A 25,005-nucleotide genomic window follows, 5' to 3' on the forward strand; every position below is an offset into this window, starting at 1 on the left:
AATCACACACTGGGTGGATTTTCAGACTTCACAGTCTTCACTTATTATTTATTAATTTCAGAATAATGTAAAATTGGAAGGGACCTCTGGAAGCCACCCAACCTAAATCTACTTAAAGCAGGGCCAGTTTAGCTCAGCTTCCTCAGGCCCACGTCCAGGGAAGTTTTTAACATCTCCAAGGATGGTGATTCCACAGCCTCTCGGGGCAGCCTGTCTCACTGTTTAACCAGCCTCCTGGTGACTTCCATTTCCAATTTCTAATCACAGATTTTTTTTGTTACAGACTGTGCCCAGTACATCTTGTAGCACTTTGCACCCTGAAGAGGAGTTTAGTTCTGTTTTCTTTACACTTTTTTGTTAGGCTATTAAAGTCAGCAATAATATCCTTCCTTTGCCTTCTCCTCTTGAGGCGGAACAATACCCAGTTTTTTTCAGCCTTTGTACATTATGTGCTCCAGTCCCTGATCATCTTGGTAACCTCTTCTGGAGTCATTCTAGTACATCAATATTTTGTCTTGTTCTGGGAAGCCCAAAACTGGACACAGCACTCCAGCTGTGGTATGATAGAGGGAAAGAGTGACTTCCTGGGACTTGCTGGCTGTACTCTTGCTAATGCTGTGCAGGAGGTTCTTGGACTTCTTTGCTGCAGGGGCACACTGTTGCCTCACGTTCAACTTGTTCACAAGGACCCCCAGGTTCTTTCCCAAAAAGCTGCTTTCCAGCTTGTTCATCCCCAGCCCATACTGCTGCAAGGAGGTTTTCCATACCAGGTGCAGGACTTGGCATTTGGTTTTGTTGAACTTCATGGGGTTCCTCACAACCTTTTTATCATTTAGCAAGGCTCCCCTGAGCAGCAGCTTCACCCTTCAGCATGTCAACCACTCCCACCAGTTTCGTATTGCCTATAAACTTGCTAAGAATGCACTCTATCCCACTGTCCGGGTCTAACAAAGACCATCTGCATTAACTTTTGGGGCAGATATCTTGTTCAATGACTGCTCTTTGGATTTTATACCTCAGATCAGATGATTATGGAAGCTTTTCGTTACAAAATTTTTGTGCTCTTCAATATATGGTCAGTTGTGGTTTTTAACACTTCCAGTATTCTAAGGCAGACTTGCCCATAAATGAAAATATAATGTCTTAAGAATTAATTCTTTTTTATTGACAGAAATGCCATTGAGCTACGCATCCATTAATAACCTATACAACTAAGATACATCATGAAATGTAGCTATGAAGCCATAGCTAACATATATTGAAAATTTGTTTCAACTCAAATTCTAAATAAAAGGGTCATATGAATGGATGGTCTACACTTAATCGTGTCATTAAAATGCTATCTTAACACCTGTCTTTTCAAAAAAACCCAGCAAACTTAAAGTTCATTTCTTGAAAAACAAAATTGCACCTGCTATTAATTACTGGTATAAATCTTAATTTGATACATATTTACTTGATTGCTCCCTTAAATCAGGTCATTACCTGTTTGGAAATTAATCTTTGTACCTCCAATTAATTTCATATAAGATCGCACCTGCAAAAAAGGACTTTTTTTTTTTTTTTAAAAAAAAGCTTTTGGTCAAAGGTGCTTTAGAATGTTATTAATTAAACAATGTAGTTCTAACAATGGGATTTAAAATGTATCAATTATGTTAAATAGATGTATGATTTAAAAAAGAAGTAAAGAATTCATGCTTTGAAAATTATTTTTGTATTTTCTTTTAGGTAAAGGAGATTTAATCGGCGCAAACCTATCCATTAGGGATCAAGTTATTAAAACAAATGCAGACGTTAAAGCTCTAACATACTGTGACCTCCAATGCATTATCCTCAAAGGTCTCTTTGAAGTGCTCGACCTTTACCCAGAGTATGCTCACAAGTTTGTTGAAGACATACAGCATGACCTCACATACAACCTAAGAGAAGGCCATGAAAGTGATGTAAGTATCTTTAAAGGTCTCTGCAGTTATTGTTACCTTTAAGATGTTTCACATAGTTAAGTTAGTTCTCATAATTTTGCCACAGTAAAGAAATAATACTCAGATAACATTAAAAGGATCACTCATTCTATTTGTTTGATAATTCACTCATTACCTATATGAATTGTTTATCAATTGATGAAATTATTATCAGTATGTTTGCTGCTGCTCGTTTTCCCATAGAAAACATCATCTGAGGTAACATTCTTCTTTAATATTTTGTCAAATTTTGCTTTTGTTTAAAAATAATTCAGTTATGTAAAGCATGTGTCCAAACAAAAGTATTTAGCTATACTTTTTCTAGAATCTCATGTGCCAGCCTACTGAACATTCATTTCGTAGATAATTGATTACCAATTTGTAGTTAAGAATGTCATCACACACATTCAAAATGAGAAACAGTTTTTTCTCATCACACTGCAAGTAATTTTTTTTTATTTAAATGAGCAATATAATGTGAAAAAAAAACCAACCACAAGAAATTCCAGATAAAGCAGTGCTGAAAGACTTCAGTATAGACTTAACAAAGTACTTTTACTGATACTGTATAGCAAACATATATGCAAATTTTAATAGTGAATTTTAGCTCTCTTTTTCTGACTAACCATATGAGTGTGTGAAGATAGTGATAGCCAAACTTTCAGGTTGGTATTTAACAGTTCAGGCATTTGTCTTTGTGTTGTGCTTCTCCTTACACATGAGAGCACGTGATTGGGGACAAGGATACCATCAAGATGGGGGATGAATGTAACGCCAAGGAAGCATAAAGAGCAAAAAAGGTTGTTTGGGCAGATGCCACAGAGCTGCAGAGCTTAAAATCTCCATGCCCTGTGTGGCTGTTACCGTCCATGTACCTTAGGCAGGCACTCGCTGTTAGAAAGAGTGGCCTGTTGCTTGGCTCTTTTGTGAAGAAAAGCGTCAATGGATGCCCGGCATGCATGTCACTCCAGCACCATGTCTTCCTTGCTCTTGCCGACTCATACGTGTCTCTGTGCAGAAGCTCATGGTGAGTTCTGTCCTGCTGTAGTCACCCATTGAGAGTGCTGCTGGTCTGAGTGACCTCTAGGTTGATGAAACTGCTCTAACGCATGCAAGAACAGTGAGCCAAGGTCCTTTTTCAGCTAAAACACCCAATGAATGTGATACATAGGCTGATATTTCTACATAAGCTTTTCAATAGGTGCATTTTGGTACCAGCGTTTCCACAGCAATGCTCTGTAAATAATCGCAGTAGAAAGATGTAAATATATAAATGCAAACTTGTAGAGAGGAAAATAATCAGGGCATTTCATTTGTTTGTCTCTCGAAATAACCCTAAACTTCCTGCTGCTGAAGACAGCAGCTGAGAGAGTACACATCTCTTTTGATTTATATAACCAACACATTTTCCTTGGGGAGGAATGCTTAATCTGAAAAGGAGTATAACTGCATGAAAAGATAGAGGTTGAAGCTGATTGCATTGTCCCCACCAGTTTTGTTATGGACCTTGATGAACCCCCACAATGTACTGCTACATGCTTTTCTGAATAATGACAAATCTGGGGATCACCATCTCAGCTGCATACATATTCAGGTTTTGTAAAATCAGGGACAGCTCTTCCCAGTTAGAGTTGGCTGAATGATATACAGACTCTCTGCTGTCCGCAGAGCCTACACCAGCCTTAAAGGTGCGTGCACAGACAGGAAAATAACCTCTTTACGCTCACTGTGGAGGGTGAGTTTTAAAGGAATGCAGTACATATCCAAGAATTCTGCTTTAAAGAGGAAAATATTTGCAGCATTTGTGAATACACACTGTATTTTCATGGCATAGTCCATTATCTTAAAGGAAAAAATAAAGAGCCTGACACCGAATAGCATCCAGTGTTACGGGTAAATATGGAGAACCCAAGACAGATTATTGTAGTGTCACTTTCTCCTACATCCTTAGGTTAACTAAATCCTCCACTAGTATTTCTCTTGTAGCAGAACTAATGTAGGTCATGTGCATCTCATTTTTTAACCAACAATGTTACTTATCAATAAGGGTAAAGAACAGGAATAAGGTGGCCAAAAATTCTATCAGCACAAAAAGATTGCTCAGCAAATGAGGAAAGATACCTATGTCAGAAGCAAGTGTGCCTGGTCAACCACTTGCTCTGCTTCACCTGGAAAATACCATATCTTCATGACTATTATTTGCAGACAGAAATAGTCTGAAAGTTATCTGATGTTTACTTTCACAGAATGGTGTAAGAAGGTTTTCAAAAGCACAATTTGTGAGTATGAAAATATGATTTTTTTTTAATATAGCAGTATTTCTTGGGAATGTTTCTACAGTAGAGATTGGCAGCTGTGACACCGTATCTTGATTTTTCTGTCCCTTAGACAGGGAGATTTTACTTTTGTGTCTGTGCCTGCTTCAGCCTTATGGGAATTTTGGGTTTGGAGAGCTTTTCCATAGTTAAACAGTAGATTGATTAATTTGAATAAGTCAGTTTATCATTATCTTTTTCCTTGGATGTTTTAAATGACTGTAGATTTGTGACTGAATGTGAATTCATTGTTTCTGAAAATGTATCAGTGTCAGTATTTAGGGTCAGGCAAACTGCAGGGTGAAATACCATGAATTTCCCCACTGTGACTTGCCAAGTGCCTTTCAGAACTGACTTAAAGTATTATTGTATTTTCAGTCACAGTTCACCAAAACTGTGTTAGGTTGTAGATTTCCTAACACCTTAAGCCAGCACTGAAAAGGTGAGGCTGCAGAAAGACGCAGTGCTGGTCATCCGTCTTCCCCTTCCTTGTGCTGTTTGAACAGTTCATTATATATAAAATTTAATAAGTGATTTGAACTTATTTAAAAGTGGGCCAAAAAGGGCCAGGAGTCATCGGGAGTTTCCTGATCCTGGAGTGTCGAAGTTGGATATTTAGCCCTAGATCATGTAATTACCCTACCCACACAGAAATCTCTAGGAAAACTTTACAATTTTGTTTTCTTGGTTCATTTGCAAATCTGAGAGCATATATGAAGATATGTTCCACCTTCATCAAAATCCAAGTAAGGTGTAATGGTAGAAAAGGCTCCAGGACTTCCATAGCCATGTCACTTTTCAGTAAAACAAGGAGGAGCTGTGACCACATTTGCCAGTAACAAGTAGAGCCTGTAGCTATCTGGTTACAGAAAGATTAGCAGTTTCATTCAAGCAATCTTGGGAGAAAAGCTCTGGAGATTTTAAGCACAGGAACTGGCAATCATGTAACTATTTCAGCCACTAATGAGTAACAGAGAAACAGAAAGACACAAAACCAGGGAGGTAAAGTTTCAATGGCCTCTCATGACAGCGCCGAAACTAGCAATCATTAAGTGATTTACAACTATAACCATTAATGTGTGTGCAAGCACACTGGCAGTGCTATTATGCCAACTTCCTACATATTCCCATCACAGCAAGATACAAATTAGGAAAAAAGTCTTTCTGTTGGTTGTATATATTCTGTCCCTGGATTGCTTTGCTGTATTCTGCTCAAGAAACTCATAACTGTTTTTGTAAATGTACTGAATTATTGGAGGACAGTTAGAAAAAGCTAATTTTTTTGGTAGCTGGAGTCGAGACATTAAAACAATTCAGCCATCAGGTGTTTCAACCAATTTTTCTCGGTCTGTGACAATGATGTCATAGTCATTAAATAGTTTGTTGATTTTGACACCTGCCCCACCCTACCTATATAATTTTGCACTATATATCACAGTTTGCACATAGAGCAGGCAGTAACAGAGTCAGATATCTGATTTGATAAAGCTAAGAACTCATAAGGATGTTCTTACAGCATATAATGTAATTATGTGAAAGAAACTGGAAATGATTTTTCTGTCCACCAGCCCTGGAAAACACGTGCTATTTTATCTCCTACTGCTTTCTAAATATATGTTCATAATGCTGAATTATCCTATGAGAAACTCAGAATAGGTAAATATTTGCACAATATCTTTGTGGGCTTGGTAACAGTTTATAGTTTCTGATTATTTCTTGTGTCTACAGTGTAGACATCATTATTAATTAAAAACAAAAAAAACCTAACAAAAAAAACCCCAACACAAAAAAACCAAAAAGACTAGTTGCAGCCAGACTGATACAAAGAACAAGAGGCCTCCTTGACACCTGTGCCATACCATAAGCTGTAATGAAGTCCCAAAGGAAGATAAAACCCATGCAGGCAACAATCTTTGATTCACTAGAGCTCTAACGATATGTGTAATTTTCGAAAAGAAAAGATATTAATGAAGATTCAAAAATCTAGACAAGACTTGTAATTAAAAGTATCTATTTTCCTTCTGTAGCCTTAAAAGTAGGATTCTGCCTCTTACAAGTCTTCTCCCTCCCCACAAAGGAGGAAAAGCTACTCTCTTTAAAATGAAAATACAGTCCATCCACAGTGTAAATGAAACATAATGACAAAGACTGCATAAGAAAAAAAGGTAGATTCTTCCTCCAATTGGAAATATTGAGTCTTACTGCATCTTAGCTAGGCTCCCTGATAACAAAATAAATAAATAGACAAATTTTAAAAGGCAACCAAGAAGCAATAAAAACAAGGATTTTTTTTTTTCCCCCCAGAAAGGCATTGTCTGATAAAACAAGACTTAATTCTTGTCCTTTGGAGAGGGTGGTGTTTAGAATTCATTAAATTTTAATGGTTGAGTTGTGGGACTTTTTAATATGATAAAGCTCAGCTTGTTATTATCAATACCAAACAAATTACAAGGGGTGCTCCTCATTTTCTACTGGGAAACTTGACAACAGGCCAAAACAATTGTTCTTAAAAGGTGAAAACAGCTCTAAGCTCTGGAGCATACAACAGAAGAAACAGTTTGGGAAGAAAAATGTCTACAAATTCTAATCTCAAATATGCTGAGTTTTCTGGCTCATTCCAGCTGAGCATTTAACAAGTATTTTAAGCACATATATGTAAATCCACCTTATTTCTTTTTAATTGATTTATTTCTAAACTTTTTATCTTTCTTAGTGCCAACTGGTGGTATTGCTCCTGTAGGCAGAAAAAGGGATACCAAAAAATATTTTGACTGCAAGCACAAAATGCAGCTGAAAGTCTGCCTAACCACCGTGTTTCAGTGTGTCTGTTTTTCAGCTAGTGGATTATGTATTTGACATATGTTCATTCTTGCCTCTTTAGCTATGTTTTTTTCTAGACATTCTAATATAATCTGCTGAATTGATGAATGCTGTTTTCCGATAGAGTAGTAACTCAGAAGGAATGCTATCTGTTACATATTTGATTCTCTATTATGAATCAGCAATGGAAATAGCATGACATTTCTGATTTTTTTAATGCACCTTTTTTGTCTGCATAATTGCAATTCTATAGACATTAAAGAAAAAATAAGCATGTTGTTTTTGAAAATAGTTGGTTTTAATTTTGGCAAGTGTTGTAAGAAAACCTGATAGGAACTTCAGTCACATAATTATTTATTGATGTGTTTAACTTTCAGAGCCACAAAAATTATATTTCTTGGGTATTACCAATGTGTTTATAATAAAACCCATGCATTGAAGCAATTAATTTCCCAACTAACTCTTACTACATTGCTACACTTGGTCATAATGCCTCCACTCCAGCCTGATCATAGCTCAACCTGTACACTGCAGGACAATGACAGGTTGTAAAATATTTTTCATAATAAGTAATTTCCACAGAAGTTTTTCCAAATAATTCCAACCATCTTTTTAATAGAGAAGAGGATTTTGCCACATTACCCAGCAGCTGTTTAGAAAGAAATGGCTTACCTTAGAGAAGTTAAAAAGCCCTACTTTGACATTTAGGGTAGGGTTGGATAACTTGGAGGAAAACTTGTCATTTTTAAACAAACCTACATGCAATTAAGCACCCACCTCTGTTATTAGCTTGTCTGGCAAAAGATCATATACTGTTACTGCAGGTGTAACTCACTGGTGTTTATTGTCTGTGGCACAGCAGGTATAAACTGCAAAACAAGAGACCAATCAATGGCAAATTTTTGTTTCTATATAAGAATTATTACAATTGGTGGAACTTAGAAGTGAACAAATCACCTAGAGCCACAGAAGACTAATACTTTATCTGCATGATTATTCTTAAAAAAAAAAAAAAAGAAAAGAAAAAAGAAAACAAAAGAGAAAAACACCCCCGCCCTTAGATTCCTGTTTATTATCTTTCTCTTTAGTCCAGGTGCGCTTGGTAGCAACACAGAACAAATTCCAGTTGTTCTGTTAGAGACCCCCAGTGACTGATGGCTGTGCATTCGGTGCCTTCTGCCTGTCAGGCACCGTATTTCCATTTTTTCAAACTTCTCATCTTCTCAGTAATTATAGCGTAGGAATGAAGGTGCTCCTCATACTATCAAAACCTAAAATAATTTTAAAACGGTGAATATATAATTAACTTCAAGGCATGTGTTCACTGGAGTAGGTCTCTTACCTGCCTCTGTGCAGAGACTACTCTCCGGTCAGTGCTGCTGTGAAATATTGCTCAGTGCTTTCACATTTTTACAGGATACTTGGATTTTTCACTCATGCTTCTGGGAGCATCTGGAATATTTTTTTTTCCTTCTTCCCCCTCTCTCTCCCCACTCTTCCATCTTCCTGAAATAAATTACGCTACCGCCAACCAAGGCAGCACTCATACAGTGTCACTAACAGCTCAACTTCTGTATTTCTGTGGAACAAGTAACAGGTTTGTGCAGCTGTAGAAGCTCACGACCACTGGTAAGAAAACAGCAGCTTCTTCAGCTGTTTTGCACTTAATTTCTGATTTATAAAGAATGACAAGCAGTTTGGGAACAAGCTTTGTCATCTAGCTCTCTGCAAGCTATTGCACAGGTCTCCTGGCTGTATTCATGACAGGAAGAATGTTGTGGTCGATCTTTGGCTAAGCTGGATGCTAGTTTCAGACAGTCGATTCTGCTGCAATATCCTCGTGCCTGTGCGGTGTTACAGTTGGTCCTTCCTCCATTCCCTCGACCTGGCAATTACCTGCTTCACTCCGTATGGGAGCAGGTCTGACCGGGAGCTATGGTGCGAGCCAGGTTTCACTCCTTTTTGTTGTCTGCTAACTCGTAAAGCTTCTTTACTTGCAATCATTGGTGAGCATGATGTGTAGTGCCTCTGAGCCATCAGTTCACCCAGAACCCTTCAAGACAATCATTGCACTATCATGTTTCTAATATATCCTTCAATATGGTATGCTGCTAAGAAATAATGCAATAAGGAAATATGTAATTCAAAAAGGACAGACTGGCATGCCACCTTTTCTCTTGCAGGCTCGGCGGTCTTTTCACTTTCTTCTGTAGTATCTTTACCTGAATATTTTTTGCTCGTACGCTCCTGTTTCACTTCTGTAGCCTTCAGTCATTCTAATGTTTTTGAAAATAACAACCCAGAGACACCCATACTGTATGGTTTTGTCTCTCTAATAGTTTATTCTTCCGATTTGTGGTCTTTTTCCAGTTAGAACATTCATCCCACTGCAACTTATTAATGCAATTATGTAATCTTTTCTTTTTTCTTTCTTTTTTTTTTTTTTTCATTAATTCTTCTGGTTTTACAAGTCTTTTTCATTTTACACCTAAACCAGACAACTGGCTGTAAGGATGATTCCCATAAGATATAGAAGAGGCCAAAGGGGATGAGAAGAAAATAACCCATTTAGTTTTGTCTGGTAATATATTACATGTATGTGACCCATCCCAAAATTCCTGCCCCTGTGGTCACTCTTTTACTTTGGTGAATGGGTTAAGAGACAGGAATTATGATTATTAATTTTACATTATTCATAACAAGACTATTCAATGCACGTATGTACTTAGGATTTTCTGAACTGGACCTTAGCACTTTCTTGACAAATACAAAAGATTTTCATTATAAATAGGATTAAAATGTTTAAATAAGTGACAAAATTTTACTTCTAGTTTTAGCTTTTGAGTCCTTTTGAACACTCTCCATTCTCAATCATTTCACTTCCTGGGATTATTACATTCTGCATCAGATTATAAAGCTTAACCAGAGGGTTACATGATGAAAAAAAAAAAAACCAAAACCAAACAACAGGCTAGCAAAGCAGTTTATTGATGTTTTCAGACTGTGGTATGAGAAGGGTATAAAACTCTGTGTCAAACAGAATTTTAGCTGGGAGCTTTCAGAGAGTATTGCCTTGGAATCTAACCATATTTCTATTTTAATTACACAGGGATACTAGATGATAACTTTTTCCAATATGCTTCACTGTGCCTTAGGAAACATGATAATGTAATTTTTACAATATTAATGTTATATCTTACTCTCTACATTGGAAAAAATGGAAAATAAAATTAATCTTAATATATCTTAACTTTAAAATTACATGAATTTAGAGGATGGATTTTTTTTTCATAATTGCTTTTATTTTGCATTGATATAACAATGACCACGTAGTGGCCTTAAATTTAGAAGTATCCTTACAATAATGTATCCTTTTATTATTCTGTGCAAAGTAATACTAATTTATAAAGGAAATGATAATACTTACCATAATTTCTTCTATAAAAGCATTAGTTCTGAAAGCACAGGCTAGCTTGAGTTGTAATGAACATGTCCAGCTGGCTTATCTGGTAAAGTCCCTGTAACACTTGCAGAGTCATTATAACCTCAGGATACATACTGAAATGTGTGAAAATAAATATGGTGTAATCTTTGAGCAAACAGTCTGTAATCAGTGCAACCTGTGTATCAAGTAAGTATTCTACATGGCTACAACCACGTGTTCTCATTTTTATTGTGCTGGTAACGTTTTTAGTGCAGTGTTTTAATACTTAATTCAGTGTTTTAATACCATAGAACAGCAGAATAGCTGAGGTTGGAAGGGACCTCTGAAGATCATCTAGATCCACCCTCCTGCTCAAAGATATGAAAGCATATAAAAATGAAAAATAGAAATTATTTATGTAAAAATGCAGTCTAATATTTTACTGATGTAAAAACATAATATATATCAGCATATTTTTCTTTTTTAATCATCTATACCTTCACTCAGTAAAACCAGAGCTATGGAACCTACCTACATAAGTGTAACTAGAGTTCTGCTGAAAATGCAGTTCCTGCTTTGGTAAATAATAATACAATTATAATAACAAATATATGTATATAGTATATACATATATACTGTAAGTATAAGTGTGAGGGACAAGCTCCATTGATAATCACACAAAGTTCATTCCTTCAGCAAAACTGATAGTGGATTTCTTCAATAGTGGGTTTGGGTTTATATCATGGTACTTTAAAAAATGAAACAATTTTATTCACTTATTGATGGTCTATGTTGTCTTAGTTTCTAACCTATGCAGAATTTCTTAACTAACAAAGCTGCCAAGAGCTCCAAAAAACTATGCACTCAGCTTTTCTGTATTAGGTGTATATAGAAAACACAAACTGCATCTCAGGGGAAGGAAATTATGATGGCTTTCTTACTTAACAAGGTTATATACTTAGACTTCTGCTGACAGATTCACATGCCAGGACACAGCTTCTTGCCCCGAGGTCAAATCATGCAAATCCCCTTCACAGTTACTGTAGTTTGCTGTCTTCCCCAAAGTTTTAACTCTGAATATGTCTAGGGGCCAGATGAGTGCTCAATTTGCACCTTTTTTTTTTTTTCCCCTTCGGGGAAGAATTGGCTAGAGGTTAATCTACTGATTAAGTTGCCCCAAAAAAAGAAAAATATTCATTATCTAGAGGAAATGTTTGTGTAAGAAAATACCAAACCAACAGATTTTAAGATAGGAAACAGATTATGCCTGTACCTGCTGCCTTCTCTGTAAGGTTTATCCTGGAAGCCAGACAAAGCTGGAGTTTCTTAAAAATGCTCCACAGATATGTTGCTGTCCTCAGTAAGTCACTGCTCATTAACACTCATCCCACTGATTTGGCCTCTGAGTGCTAGTTAAAGCAGGTGAGCTTCATTGGGGATGCTTGGAAATAGGCAGTTGGCAGGTAACAAAATTAATTGGGAAAGTATTTTCAAGTTCCACTTCATTGTCTTCCTCTTTTCTTTTCAAGAGCTCCTCTGAAGTTAGATACACCTATTTACATAAAAAGATAAAGTTAACAATACAAACTTAAAAGCAACCCCTCCGCAGTATCTACAACCTCCAGCTGAGGAGTCTAATTGGATATCAATCCACAGGGTCAGTCCGGCAAATATTTGTGAGTCTGTGTGAAACCCTGGAGTTGCATGAAGTTAAGCATGTAAGTTTTATTGCTTTGAAAGTTGTTAGCATTCATTGTAATTTCTATTAATATTATGTTAAGCTTTACATGACTGCAATCAAACTGTAGGAATATTAGTTTTCTCCACTGTATCTTTTGTCTGCAGTAATCTGCAAGCTTTTCTAAAAATGCAGCCTGCCAGAGCAATGTAGTTGGTGCTGAGTCTATTGTCTACTTTAACAATTCCTCCTTTTGTCTGCTTTTGACATTATAGACAGTCTCTTCCTTAATTTTTTCTGAATTCTTATTGGCACAAGTTTGCTATGAAAGATGTATGTTTGGAGCAGTCTGAAACCCTATTTTCTTCTCCTGTTTTGGGAGAGGTAGAGGGAGGTAAGAATGTAGATGTAAAGATGACAAATTATACCAACCACATTTACCAGTTTTTAGATTTTTGATTTGGAGCAAGTGACAAAGAGGTTAGTTTTTGTTTCTGTGACACCTTTTTAACATGAAACGCATGTATTTCTGTATTGTTAATGAAATAATCAAGGTATAATTAAAAAATTTTGCTAATGAATGCAGTGAAATTAATATCCAGCTTTTAAAGAAATATATAAACCCTAAACTTTTAATACTAAATATAAAAGTTCATGAGAATTTTGAATCCAAGAAAGTATTCATTTGCAAAACTCTTATCCAAAGCTAACCACAACCTGCCAGTTATTGAACACTTGTCCTAACTTCACAGGCTTTAATAATTTATTCAGAAGATAGGAATAATGGAGGATAATGGCTCAACAGAAGATTGCAGAGCTCATGGCAATTCAGTTATTGGTCATCTAGGGTGAAATATTGGTGGCAGATCTGCTGTGCAGCTTTTGCTGCTCATTCAATATACTCTGCGTATGGTCAGAGAATGCTGACCTTGAAAAGCATCTGCAAAACATGTTTTCTTTATCTGTCCATTAAGCAAGGAAAAGGAATAAACCTAAGCAAACATAGGAACAAGCCAATGAACTATAGAAAGTTTAAAAAAAAAAGGGGGGGGGGGGGGGAAGGGGGAAGCAGGGAGAGGGTGGTAAATTGCTCAGTCAATGTAGATATAAAACATTCATATCTACCCCGAGAAGCTCTTTGTGAGTGATTGAGTCTTCTGTGGTTTAAAGGATTTGTGATATTTCATTGAAAAATTTCCTGATTATGGAAAACTGAGGTCTGAGCACATGCAAGGCATTAAGCTTTTCAGCAGTACAGTAATCCCTTGTTACATAGTTGTATTTTTCCATTACCATATAGTAAATTTGCAAAGAATAGAACATATGGCATGCATTCTCAGTTTTTTTTCCCCACTCTGTCAATGCTCCTAAATGGGTTTTTCCTATTTCTAAATGCTGACTGAGAACATTAATATTCTAGTTTGATTTCAAATCCTTTCCTGAAAGGATTTAACTTGATAGCCTTTTGACTCCTCAGATACAAAGAATTATTCATATATTTTAGGACCCGAGATTTACAAGCAAATCAGTGAAATTATGTTTCTATTTTTGTTCCTACTTCTCATGAAGGCAACAGGAATCTGGCCAGTAAAAGCTGATAACATTCTTTTGAGCCCAAAAATGTAAATTTACTTACCTGGACATTTAAAATATCAAACCTGAATTTAGCTGCATTGCTTTATTTCTTTTTTTAGGATTTTGTCATTGGAATTCATCTTGAATTATTGTGCAGCAAATTATCTTATTTGGCCACAACTCCTGGTAGACATTCTTCTATCTCTTCACCCTAGAAAAAATCTTCAGATCACTGGCTTTCGACAGCAAACCACCAGTGTTTTCAGATGGGGAAATGTTCTTTTTGTGCTTGTAATAAGCAATGATAAAGATTACTGAATTTTTAAGTTCCATATATTAACATACTAAACAACTACAAGATTGTAATTTGAGATTATGTACGTGGAAGAATTTGATATGAGTCTGCTTTTGGTACATGATCTATTATTGTCTCTTCTTCTGAAATTAAATTTAATAGCTGGTTTCACAAGACATAAAGAGATACCAGGGCTGAAATAAGAAATTGAATTAGGGTTTTTGACATTATTTCACATAATTCATGCTAACATCCATTTTTTTTGTTTTTTTTTTCCTAAGGCATAGCAGGGGAAACACCTGTGTTTTTCTTTCAGCAGCTCTTATCCTTTAAGGGTTTTATTTTTAAAAAAGACTAGCATGTGAGCTATTTTGCATCCTCTTTCTTTTTGCATAAGAAAAAAGCATTTTCTAGAAGGCTACACCAGTGTGTTGCCCTAAATAAAAGTTTTTAGCTGATCAGAAACTAGGTACTCTGGTACTACATTTTTACAGAGGTAAAGTTATGTGTGTGATAAGGTCTTTACATTTACTGCCCTTTGACTGGCTTTGTTCATGTTTTTGTTCATATTTTCTTTTTCCTTTGAGAATGGTACTTTTGCAGAAAGCAAAAGGGAGGTGCTGGAGGAGGTTTAAAAGCAAAACACTTGAGAATGCTCTCTGGTCACAGATTAGTTTCTTTCACCAACTTTCAGCTACTAAGCCATAAAGCCCAGGCCCTTGTATTGTGTGTGCAAGATACAGTGTTCAAAGTTAAAAGCAATAAATAAAGCTGCAGTGTATTAGTACAGAAACTATTGCAACACTTTATTGTGGGTTCTGTGCTATGGAAAAGATAATTTATAGGTCCAGAGTTCATCTAAAAATATCAGTTTATCCAGACTGAAATTGTCCCCAGTGGGTTAAAGGGGCTAGTTTGGGGAAATGGAAAAAGAAAGTATGATGAGTATTTTCTCCCATCACATGCTCCATGTTCATACCCAACCTTCTTTTCTGATATCCTTTCTCCGAGGGCAATCCTTCCCCTCCTTGCAAAAAGCAACCTGCTTTCAAAAATCCCTTTACCTTTCTCTTGGTAAGGTCATAAGGCCACAAAGTGTTGCCACTAACCCTGTTTCCTCTGCAGCCAGGTTCTCCCTGCTGCAGTGGCCGGCAAGGGTGACACTGTGAGCAGGAGTATCAATGGGCAGCAGATTGGTCCTGCAGCCAGGGGACGGTGCTACGGGTCAGGGTCACCGAGCTGAAAGACCCCCCTAGGGCTGTGGGAAATGCCACAGGACATCTAGGAGACACCTACATAATGATTTCTTTGTTTCTGTTTTCAAGATATATAATCAGGATTAACACATGCTCAGGAGGAAAACAAATTTAGGAAAAATGTTCGCCCACATTACAAATGACAAGTAACTTCTAAAGCCTTCAGCAGGCAAATTCATATTTTCTAAGATCTTTGTGAAGATGCTAATGTTTGGGATTGGCTTGGAGCTTTTAAGGCTGCTATTTAACATTCATATCGCACCTGTGCCTAGAAGCCAAGCAAACTGATACCCCAAAATTAATCTTCTTAAACATACGTGCAAAGTGGTCCATTAGTACTTCCTAGATATGACTTTAATATTTTAGTACATCTCCAATTTCCTGTTCTCGTGAGTCTTGAAGGAGATGGTATTTCTTCAATTGGCATAGATGACAGTGCAAGATGGGAGATTTCAGTATCTGAGATCTCATCCTCTGCTAGTATTATCTAGTACTTTAACTCAGGAAGAAAACAGCTGTTTTTTTATTTAAATAGCTTAATTATTGCAGTTGTTCTGTTTGGCAGTTATTAAAGTTATTGCTAAACTTATTGATACACCTGCTACTGGCTTGGCTATTGTGCAGTAGGATTTCTGCTTACACAGACTTAATTATCATATATTTGTATATTATACCGCTACTAGTACCCTCACTTTTATCAGCAACTACAAAAAAGTTTTCAGGTTAACCCAAAAGATTTATGAAGAAGAAAGAAAAAAAAAAAAAAAAAAAGGCAACCAAAACCCCACAATTATTTTTTCCAAATCTATGCCTAAATTTTTTGTATTTAGGAGTTCTGAAGACTTTTATAAAACAAATGGGGAAATCACAGTGTCTTCCAGAAAGGCTTAACTTCTACCTGAGTCTAGAGAAAAATAGTTGTGCTACATGTTTAAACTTGATGGCTGTTATGTACTTTTTATCTTGACATGTGTGTTTAGGAAAGCTGAAAATCACTTCTGAAAATTCTATCTGGCAGACTAAAATTTTCCTATAAATACAGCATATGGGCTGTCAGAGACTTGCCTGTGGTCAAAGTGTGGACATTCAAATAAACAGCAGAATTTTCATAACAGATATTCAGCGTTTGATAGACTTTATTACAGGTAGTTACACATTAAACTTGCATGAATTTTTTCTTCTTTTTTGTTTTACTTTGTTTAATCCAAAAAGGAAAAATATCACCTTGAATAGATGTTAGGCATGTATCTCCCTCAGAAAGAAGCCCACTTGCATTTCATCACTGCCTTTGAAAATTCCCCAGAGATGCTACAGTTTGTTAGATCATCTGAATGTAAGAGTTTGGCTGGCACAGGAGGTAAAGCTACAGAGAGGCAGGACCAAAGCAGAGCAGTGTTCCTGCACGGGACTCCCTCAAACCAGCACGGAAACCCACCAGGTGTACATTCACCCATCTACATTCGTTCACAGGTTTGGAGCTATGACCCAGATTTTTATTAAAATTTTACTTTTGCAGGAACTATATTTTTAATAGCAATAAAACATATTTTTTTTCCTTCGCAGCATCTGTTTCCAAGGAGCGTCTTTAGTTCAGTGCTATGTCACCATTTAATTAAATACAGCTATTTTATCATCTTGTATCAATATACATGCTTTCGTTTATATATTTGTATGCTTTCGGAAGCCAATATTGTGCAGGTGTACATATTTGCTACTTTTTAATTCTGTTTTGTTTTTTCAGGTAATATCAAAACTATCAAACAAGTCTACGCTATCTCAGGTATGTTAGCCACATTTTAAATATGCCAAGCTTGACTTTGAAGCATGTACATAGTTATGGCCAGAGCGAAGCTGGAAAAACTCCAACTGAATTCTGTGGTTTCAGAATAGCTTTTAAATAGCATCCTGCAGACAGTTCTGCCCCTGTCCGTTTTATGAGTAACAGCTTATAATCTTCTCTTCCAGGTGCTGGATTTGGAATATCCTACTATAGCACCTGCATTTTAAATACACGTTTACCCAAGCCAAAGTTTTGAATACGGGTAACACTTGTTCCCTTTATAGGCTGTATTGGTGCCAGATCCTGTACAATTTGATCATCATGACAGCCTTCAGATGGCTATTATGTTCGACAACAAAGATATTATATTTTATATAGACAGGTTTTTTGACACTGTTTTAAATTCTTACCTTTTCAGGTAATCTCAGATGGAAAGGACCTAATTCACTAAACCTGTCAACTTATACTAAGAGAAAAGCATTCACTCAGCGGGTGTGCTGTAGCACACAGCAAAATTAAACCTATGCTGCAAAACATTGAGACAGATACTAATAGGGGCTTAGAACATTTGGATATATTCCCCAAACCTCTATTTCCACCCAGCCAATCTTACTTGGCCTGAATGTGGGAAATTTGACTAATACAAGCTCATCTGAGGTATTTCTATCTAAAGTTAGCAGTGCCTTAATCAAGCTTGATTAAGAGTAGACTGAAAAAAGATAAATAGCACCCTTTTCTGAAACCATGAAGTTGCATTTGGCTGTATTCTTCATCGAGATGTGTGGAGTTTGTTAATTTGACCAGGAACCTGATTCTGCCTTAGTCCATTCACTTACTACCAATAAATACAGTAAGTTGTGCTATGGAAATAAATTGAACTATTTTTGAATTATGGCCTGATCCTGACATGACTTCCATGTTGGCATATCTTGGCACTCATGGCCAGTGTATTTTGTTACCATGAAACAATAACAAAAAATAAATTGCTCTCTTACACTGTGCTTTAATTAGTACATAAAGTACAGAGCCTGGTCTGTGCTGCCTCTGAATTCCCTTGGTTCCAACACCAATCATTCAAATTGCTTTTTTTTAAAAAAAATGCTTTGCTTCTCAATGACTCAGTTCTGATGTTGACACTGTCACACCACTGATGCATTAACAGGGCTTTGTATAAAACGAAAAATCTGCCTACTATCCCAGCAGTGGTTTCAGTTACAACTAGGAAGGATATAGATAATGTTTGGGCTTGAGGTGAACTGGTGTAAGTGCTATTTATACTTTAGAAATGGTTCCATATGAAAATGTAGAAGTATATGAATTACCAGCCTCAGTTCTTTCCCATGGTCTACCAGGAGTCTGGCAATGTAACATTCAAAAGAAATAATGCCTCGGTAAAGCAAGATTAATCTACTCAAGCATACGCATGGCACAGGCTTGTACAGAGCTAGTCCTGTAATCTTTCTTGATAACAAAACATATTGCAGTGGGTTTACTGGCCATATCAGTAGTGACCTTTTCTGATTTGTTTGTATTTTTCTCATGTATGCACATACAGCCATAGTTGAGGAGGGAAGCTATGGAGGAGTTCCAAAAGACCTATCTCTAATGAGAAATGAAAGCTGTGCTAGATCTGTGTTTGTTTCAGGATGACTACCAGAAGAAATTGTGTTTCTGAAACATCATGCTCTGAATTTTGTGCTAGTGTGTATTGTCTGTCATTTTAGACAGAGCTGAAGGGAAATGGAAATATAAAGAAGAGACTCCCTTCAATTGTGGAAGATGAAGATGAAGAAGAAGAGGGAGAAGAAGAGAATGGCATCCTTTCACCAATCCATACAAGAAACACAAATTGCTCTCAGCAGAAGAATGCTGGAAGCAATAAAACCCACCTAGGGAGAAACTTGAAGCAGTTGGCCTCAGGAACGGTGCCCTTTCATTCACCCATCCGTGCTTGCAGTTCAAACCCCTCAAGAATCAAACATGAAACAGAGATCCATTACTCCAGAAGGAAGGAGAAGAACCTTATGTTACACTTTTCAGCACTGACCACCGGTGGTCCACCTGACCTGAGCCCAAGGTAAGAGTTATGAATGGTTATTTTCTTCTCTATCATTTAACTCTTATTTAGAATACCATGATTGCAACACTGTAAAACATTTCTTTTTCTTTAATACTTGATACTTTTCTTCATCCCACAAAGAAGTTGTTCTCTTATTGTAGGAACGATTACACACTATGCAGAATGTTATGACTTTAGGACTTTATTGCAAAATAAAGTGTTTCTAGCAGTAAAAAGGGAAAGTACTGAGCAATTATGAAAATTACTATTTGAAAAGTCTGGTGTTATGGTAACATTTTGTCCACCTATAATAATATGCATTCCCACAACAGCACTGTGAAGTATTCTGAATCCATCAGACAGGAGTTTAGAAAACAAGTAGATGATAATACAGCATAGCTGTACAAATACAAAAATTACTGGAGTAGGGCACTATAATGTAAAACTATTGCCTAGCAATTTTAGAAAACACTTAGGTTCTTTACAGTAGAGAAAGGAAACCCTATAATGCGAGTTATGTGGAGAGTAAATATGGAGTTGAGAAAATCTGGTTTGCTGTGGCATTTGGCATAAACAAAAGTCATATAATAGTCTATTGTGGCATTATTAGTGTATAATTTAAAATATATTATTTTTAATTTGTATTTTACTTGTAAGATGATTTATGTACCTTATTTCTAAATTAATGCAATGTAATAATTAACTATTACCCAAGAGTTTTGGGATCAGTTCTTTACAGAAATCATAGCTGGGTTTTTTTCACATAGGAGGAGCTACAGCAGTTGATCTTCCAGTTCAAGTTGTAGTTTATATAATTTGAAGTGTTTCACATGTTCAAGAACTTCCTTTATTCACTAGAGGCAGGATGGTAGCTTCAGCAGCTTGCCATTGCAAACATGAAATAGCCATAGCTTGACCAATATTTGTTTAGCTCTGTCGGGATATCTGTCCCTAAGGACGCAATCACAAAAAGGACATTGAAGGCTATATAGGAGTCTTTCCTCCACATCATTTATTTGATCAGTACATTTACATTTCAAACAGGAACATGATACAAACGGATTTTAGTTCTGTCAATACAGGTGAAGATGTGTGGAAAAACCAGCTTCTACAGTAGCAAAATTGAAGTACATAGTGGGTATTTTCTCATTTCTTTCATAGATCTTATATGAATTAGGTTCAGGTCAGCTATGAGTAAAGGTCATTATCATTTGCATAATAAGTAGTAATTCAGGGAGAAGCTGCCTTTCATATTTTCTGCTGAAATGTAATCTTGCTCATTACTGTTCTGAACACATTCAGCCAGGCATTGGCACCCAAGGCTGCAAGAGCAAATGTGCGACAAGTATTGTTACGTGCATTATTATTTCCTATTTTCATTCATAATTTTATAGCTGTACAAGAAACCTGTCAATAGGATGGAAAATTGGCCCAAGATACGTGTGTGTTTCAGACTTTGTTTTCCAGCCAAAATGCTTTCATATTATTTCCAGAATGAGTTTATATTATTAGAACATTTAAACTGACAAGTTAAAACCCCTTTATAAAGAGCCTTAAATGTTTGTTAGTAAGTATTACAGGGAAAATAAGACCTTAATTAAGATCCTCGGTTTTGTTTGCTGTTGGACAGCAGTGTAAAGGAATGGAAAGACTAGCTTAAATGTCCAGCCAGTGCAGTTGTGAGGTGTATAGCCACAGTTTGTTGAGACTATGCTTCGTCTGCTTAAGAAACTTGTTCTGTTGTGGATGTTCCCCACACAAAGCCAACCAGAACTCTTCACTGGTTCTTCAGGTTCTTTCCTTGTACACCACACTGAAGGCAATAAAGCTCAGAGACTGGTACTTAAATATGTTTTGGCGCTACGAATAGAAGCTAGCAACCTAGCTTCTAGGATACAGTCAGAGTCTTCCCAATCACTTTTTGGGTACTGCCTCTGAAGTAAAAGAGCACCAAAAGGAAGAAAATGTAAGCGATAATAAAGACAGTGTTGGGAGGAGACATTTATGCATTCAAATCTCCTCAGACCCACGTGCACAAGTGCACTTTAGCCCTAATTGGCTGGATAGAACACATTACGTGTTAATCTTTTCTGACTTTTTGGCTTCTAGGAGTAGAAGTGTCTCTCCAGGATAAGATTCAGCGCTGTACAATAGGTAATTCAGGAAGGGGTGAGACTTACCAATTACTTTTTTTCCCCTCATTTTTTCAGCTCACTAGATTATGTCGCTCCACAGCTGGTTCCTTGTATATGAATAAGTATCTTCCCATTACATATTTCCCACATAGAAGCCTGCCTTTTGGCTCTCCAAAACTAGATATTTTTGCTAATAGGGGTTCTTTATAGTTTGAGTCTTTAAAAACTTTAAAGAATATAGCATCTATAAATTCCAAGTCACGTCTGACTAGGTATTCCCCTGTGTGCTTTAAAGGCAGTTAAAATGTTAGCGTTTTATGTAATTAGAAATCTCTACAAAACGGGATGTTGGTGTTTAAAATTTGCCTTTTGCAGCAGTGAGGCCTGATGACATTAAATAGGTTTTATAGCAAATTTCAAACAAAGTAATCGTTCAGGTTTTCAGCTGCAGATAACAGCATAGGCCACAGCAGCTAGCAGCTCTAGCACCACATTTGAGTCTCATCTCCCCCCCGGAGGGTGGTTGAGACTAGAGTGAAGTCTAGTAATATCCAGCTGGCACCATGAATACTCAGACATGACATAGAGCCCTAAACCCACATGAAGAGCCAATAATGACAAAAATGTATGGTATGTGCACAGACCTTTAAGTTACATGGGTCTTTCAAGCCCAATACATCACAGATATGTGTTGTCTGTTCTTCCTTTCTCCAAACTTTTCCAGTCAAGAGGTTTGCTTGACAATATCCTTATTAGACAGAAAGTCTAATTTCCATCATCACAAAGTTATCACCATTGACTGAGAGGCCAAAAACTGATTGCTTTAGCCCTTCCAGTCTAGTATTTACCTCATCTGCTTACTCTTAAGACAAATTCTGAATCTTGTGCCTGGACAAAACAAGAAATTGACACTATCATGTCTATCAACTGGCTGCTTTTGCCATTGACTTTAAAACACTTCTCTTTATACCACAATGTGTTATAAATGAGAACAAAATTATTCATAATTATATATATTTTAGGAAGGTGCATTGATTCCTCCATCTGATACCAGTTTTTATATTCTTTGTACGCAGCACTTGATTATTGTATAAAATGCTGCTTTTTTTTTTTTTCTTTTGACTTCGTGACACTGCAAATTGGAGGTCAACTGCAATGCACGAGTAAAAATAATGGACAAAGATGCCTTTTCTAGTATTTAGGTCCAATACCAACACTAACACAACTGGGACATTGCAGGCTCATCTACACATCTTCTTATACTCAATTTGCAAACAAGATTGCCCTGTCTGAGCTAGTCAGTTTGAACTGGATTCCAGAGTAGCTATTTGCATGGCAACGACACATTTGACTGTGGTTTACAGAGATGCTTTCATAAATATATTATGTTCAGGCTTAGGCTCTGCCTAGGTAAGCCTAATACAAAAGCCTGACTGTTAGGTGCAGGAAGATTTAAACTTCACAGCATAGTGAAGCATCTTTACTTTGCATGTGAATGACAACAGATTACTTTAGATAGGAAAAGCAAACAGTGTTCAGTTCAGGTGGTGTTAGGAGCCAGAATATACTGCAGAAGCCATGAACATTTTTAAACTTAGTTAATTATGTTTGACCTCACATTCCTTCATCTAACAGTAAGTTTTATTTTTAGTGACTCGCAAGAAGTTACACCACTATGATAGCTTTTACTTTTTTCTAAACTTATTGTGCAAAATCTACCATTGACTAAAAATGTGCCCTTTAGGAGTCATTTTGACAACATAATTATGAACGTGATATTTATGAAGCTGTTATGAAACTGCTCCATCACTGCGATTTTTCTCAACAGAATTGTTGATGGGATTGAAGATGGAAACCATAATGAGGAAGGCCAAACTTTTGACTTCAGCTCTGATCAACTCAGGCAGGAATCCAGGTTATCTCCTACAATTGGAGGTGAGTTTTGCGTGGGAAAATCACTCTTTAGAGAAAACAGTTTTCATAACTGCTTTTTGCTCCCTTTTGTTTCTTCAGGTCTCAAAGTGGCATAAATAGATTCAACATATATCCATGCTTTCAGTGTCATTTCATAAATAGATTTAACATATATCCATGCTTTCAGTATAATTTCAGTATCACAACTGGTACTGTAGAAAAATACAACAGAGTTCTGAAGGCCATTTGTTGAAGAGTACTGTATTTTCATGCATTATATAATTTACCAGCAGTATGGTAGGACTAGCCAGGAGCCTTATGCTCCCAGACCTCTGGGCATGAAGGCTGCTAAACACAAGGACAAAATTTAACATAAAAACATTCTAATACCAAATAAGTAAAAATAAAGGCCATATGTTAACCCAGCTCTCAATTTTCGTTATTTACAGCAGCAGAAGAGTACTGAAGTACCTAGATTTTTAGAAATAAGAGAGTGAAAACCTTGAATAGCAAGAGGTTTTGGGAAGCCTTAAATGACCTACACTCTGAGAAGATTGATAAAATAGCACAGGAGGAGGAACAGAGCATGTCAACATGGGAGGAAAAAAAACCAAAAAACAAAACAGAGACAAAGACCGGTAGACTAATACTGAAGTGACAGAACTAGTGCAGCCCTGACTGTTTCTAACATCCCTCCTTTTATGACTAAACAGTCCTCAAATAGTTATGTACCTTTTGCATGGAGGCTATTAGGACACATTTTGTTCCCCTTAAAGCCAAACAGGAAAATAATAATAGAAGCTTAATTGTATCTATGATTTTTGAAATCAGTTGACATGTCACACGACACAAGAACTGTCATTTTTAGTCCTTTCTGGTTCAGACTGAAGAGACCAGTATGAATTTCAGTCTTCATACTTTTTTTACACATTATACACTGAACATTAAACATAAGATTTTATTTTTATTCGATCCAAGTGCAAACTAGGTTTAAAGTTAAAGCATTGGGTAAGTGCAAGAATAGCATTGCTGTTTCCAAGTCACTATACTTCTCTCATTTGTATGCATTTGAATTGTTTTCAGAGGCCGAAATTGGTGCTGCTGTGCTTGTTATCAAAGCAGAAGAGACCAAACAGCAGATCAGCAGGCTTAATAATGAGGTAATGAGCTTTTGTGTGGCTTGGAGAATATTAACAAGGATTCAAGGAATGCTAGAGAAAACTCAGAAAACTTGGGAATATGGTAAACGTGTGATAAATGAGTTAGCAAAACTAGATAGGGTTCCTACATTTAGGGCAGTGTGGGGCTTTTGACTCTTTCCAAGATTAATTTTCTTCATGAAAGCTATATAAAAGTTGGTGTCATGTGCTAGAGCTAAAAACAAAGTAAGGTTAGTATAGTTAGCCTATCTAATTTTCTTGGGATTTATCCTCTTATGGATCTGTCGTCTTTCCCCAAGCTGCTTCTTCCAACTTTTCTTGTCTGGGTGAATGCTATGCTTTTGGAGAATTTCCTTGAAAGAAATGCAAATTCAGTCATGTTCAAATTCACATCAAACCTGTCAAATCACCTGTGCCTGTTCAGAATGAAACAGAAGTTCATCTGTTCCTGCTCAAGCAATATGATCAGAGGAATGCAGGGCCAATATTGTTCAGTGGTGCTTTTTGTTCTTCCTTTCCTAATAACTTCAAACCTGTAATTGACTATCAATCCAATCTCCAAAGAGGAGACATTCTCTGGCTAAACTGTTTCCTATACCCAGCCACTGCAGTACTTTGGCTAACCAGATGAAA

The 25,005-nt window shown here is 36.6% G+C and overlaps 1 protein-coding gene across 3 annotated transcripts in view; it reads left to right on the forward strand.

The window, feature by feature from the left end:
* Nucleotides 1-25,005, forward strand: part of KCNH8 (potassium voltage-gated channel subfamily H member 8) — a 195,918-nt gene that overhangs the window by 157,959 nt on the left and 12,954 nt on the right. For all 3 annotated transcript variants that reach the window (XM_055806728.1, XM_005234661.3, XM_055806729.1), the window contains 5 exons: nucleotides 1,729-1,943; nucleotides 17,066-17,104; nucleotides 18,829-19,181; nucleotides 23,127-23,233; nucleotides 24,296-24,372. In XM_055806728.1, the coding sequence (XP_055662703.1) occupies nucleotides 1,729-1,943; nucleotides 17,066-17,104; nucleotides 18,829-19,181; nucleotides 23,127-23,233; nucleotides 24,296-24,372 (791 nt within the window). The remainder of the gene's footprint in view (nucleotides 1-1,728; nucleotides 1,944-17,065; nucleotides 17,105-18,828; nucleotides 19,182-23,126; nucleotides 23,234-24,295; nucleotides 24,373-25,005) is intronic.

The sequence above is a fragment of the Falco peregrinus genome, chromosome 5, assembly GCF_023634155.1.
Source record: "Falco peregrinus isolate bFalPer1 chromosome 5, bFalPer1.pri, whole genome shotgun sequence".
Classification (NCBI taxonomy): domain Eukaryota; kingdom Metazoa; phylum Chordata; class Aves; order Falconiformes; family Falconidae; genus Falco; species Falco peregrinus.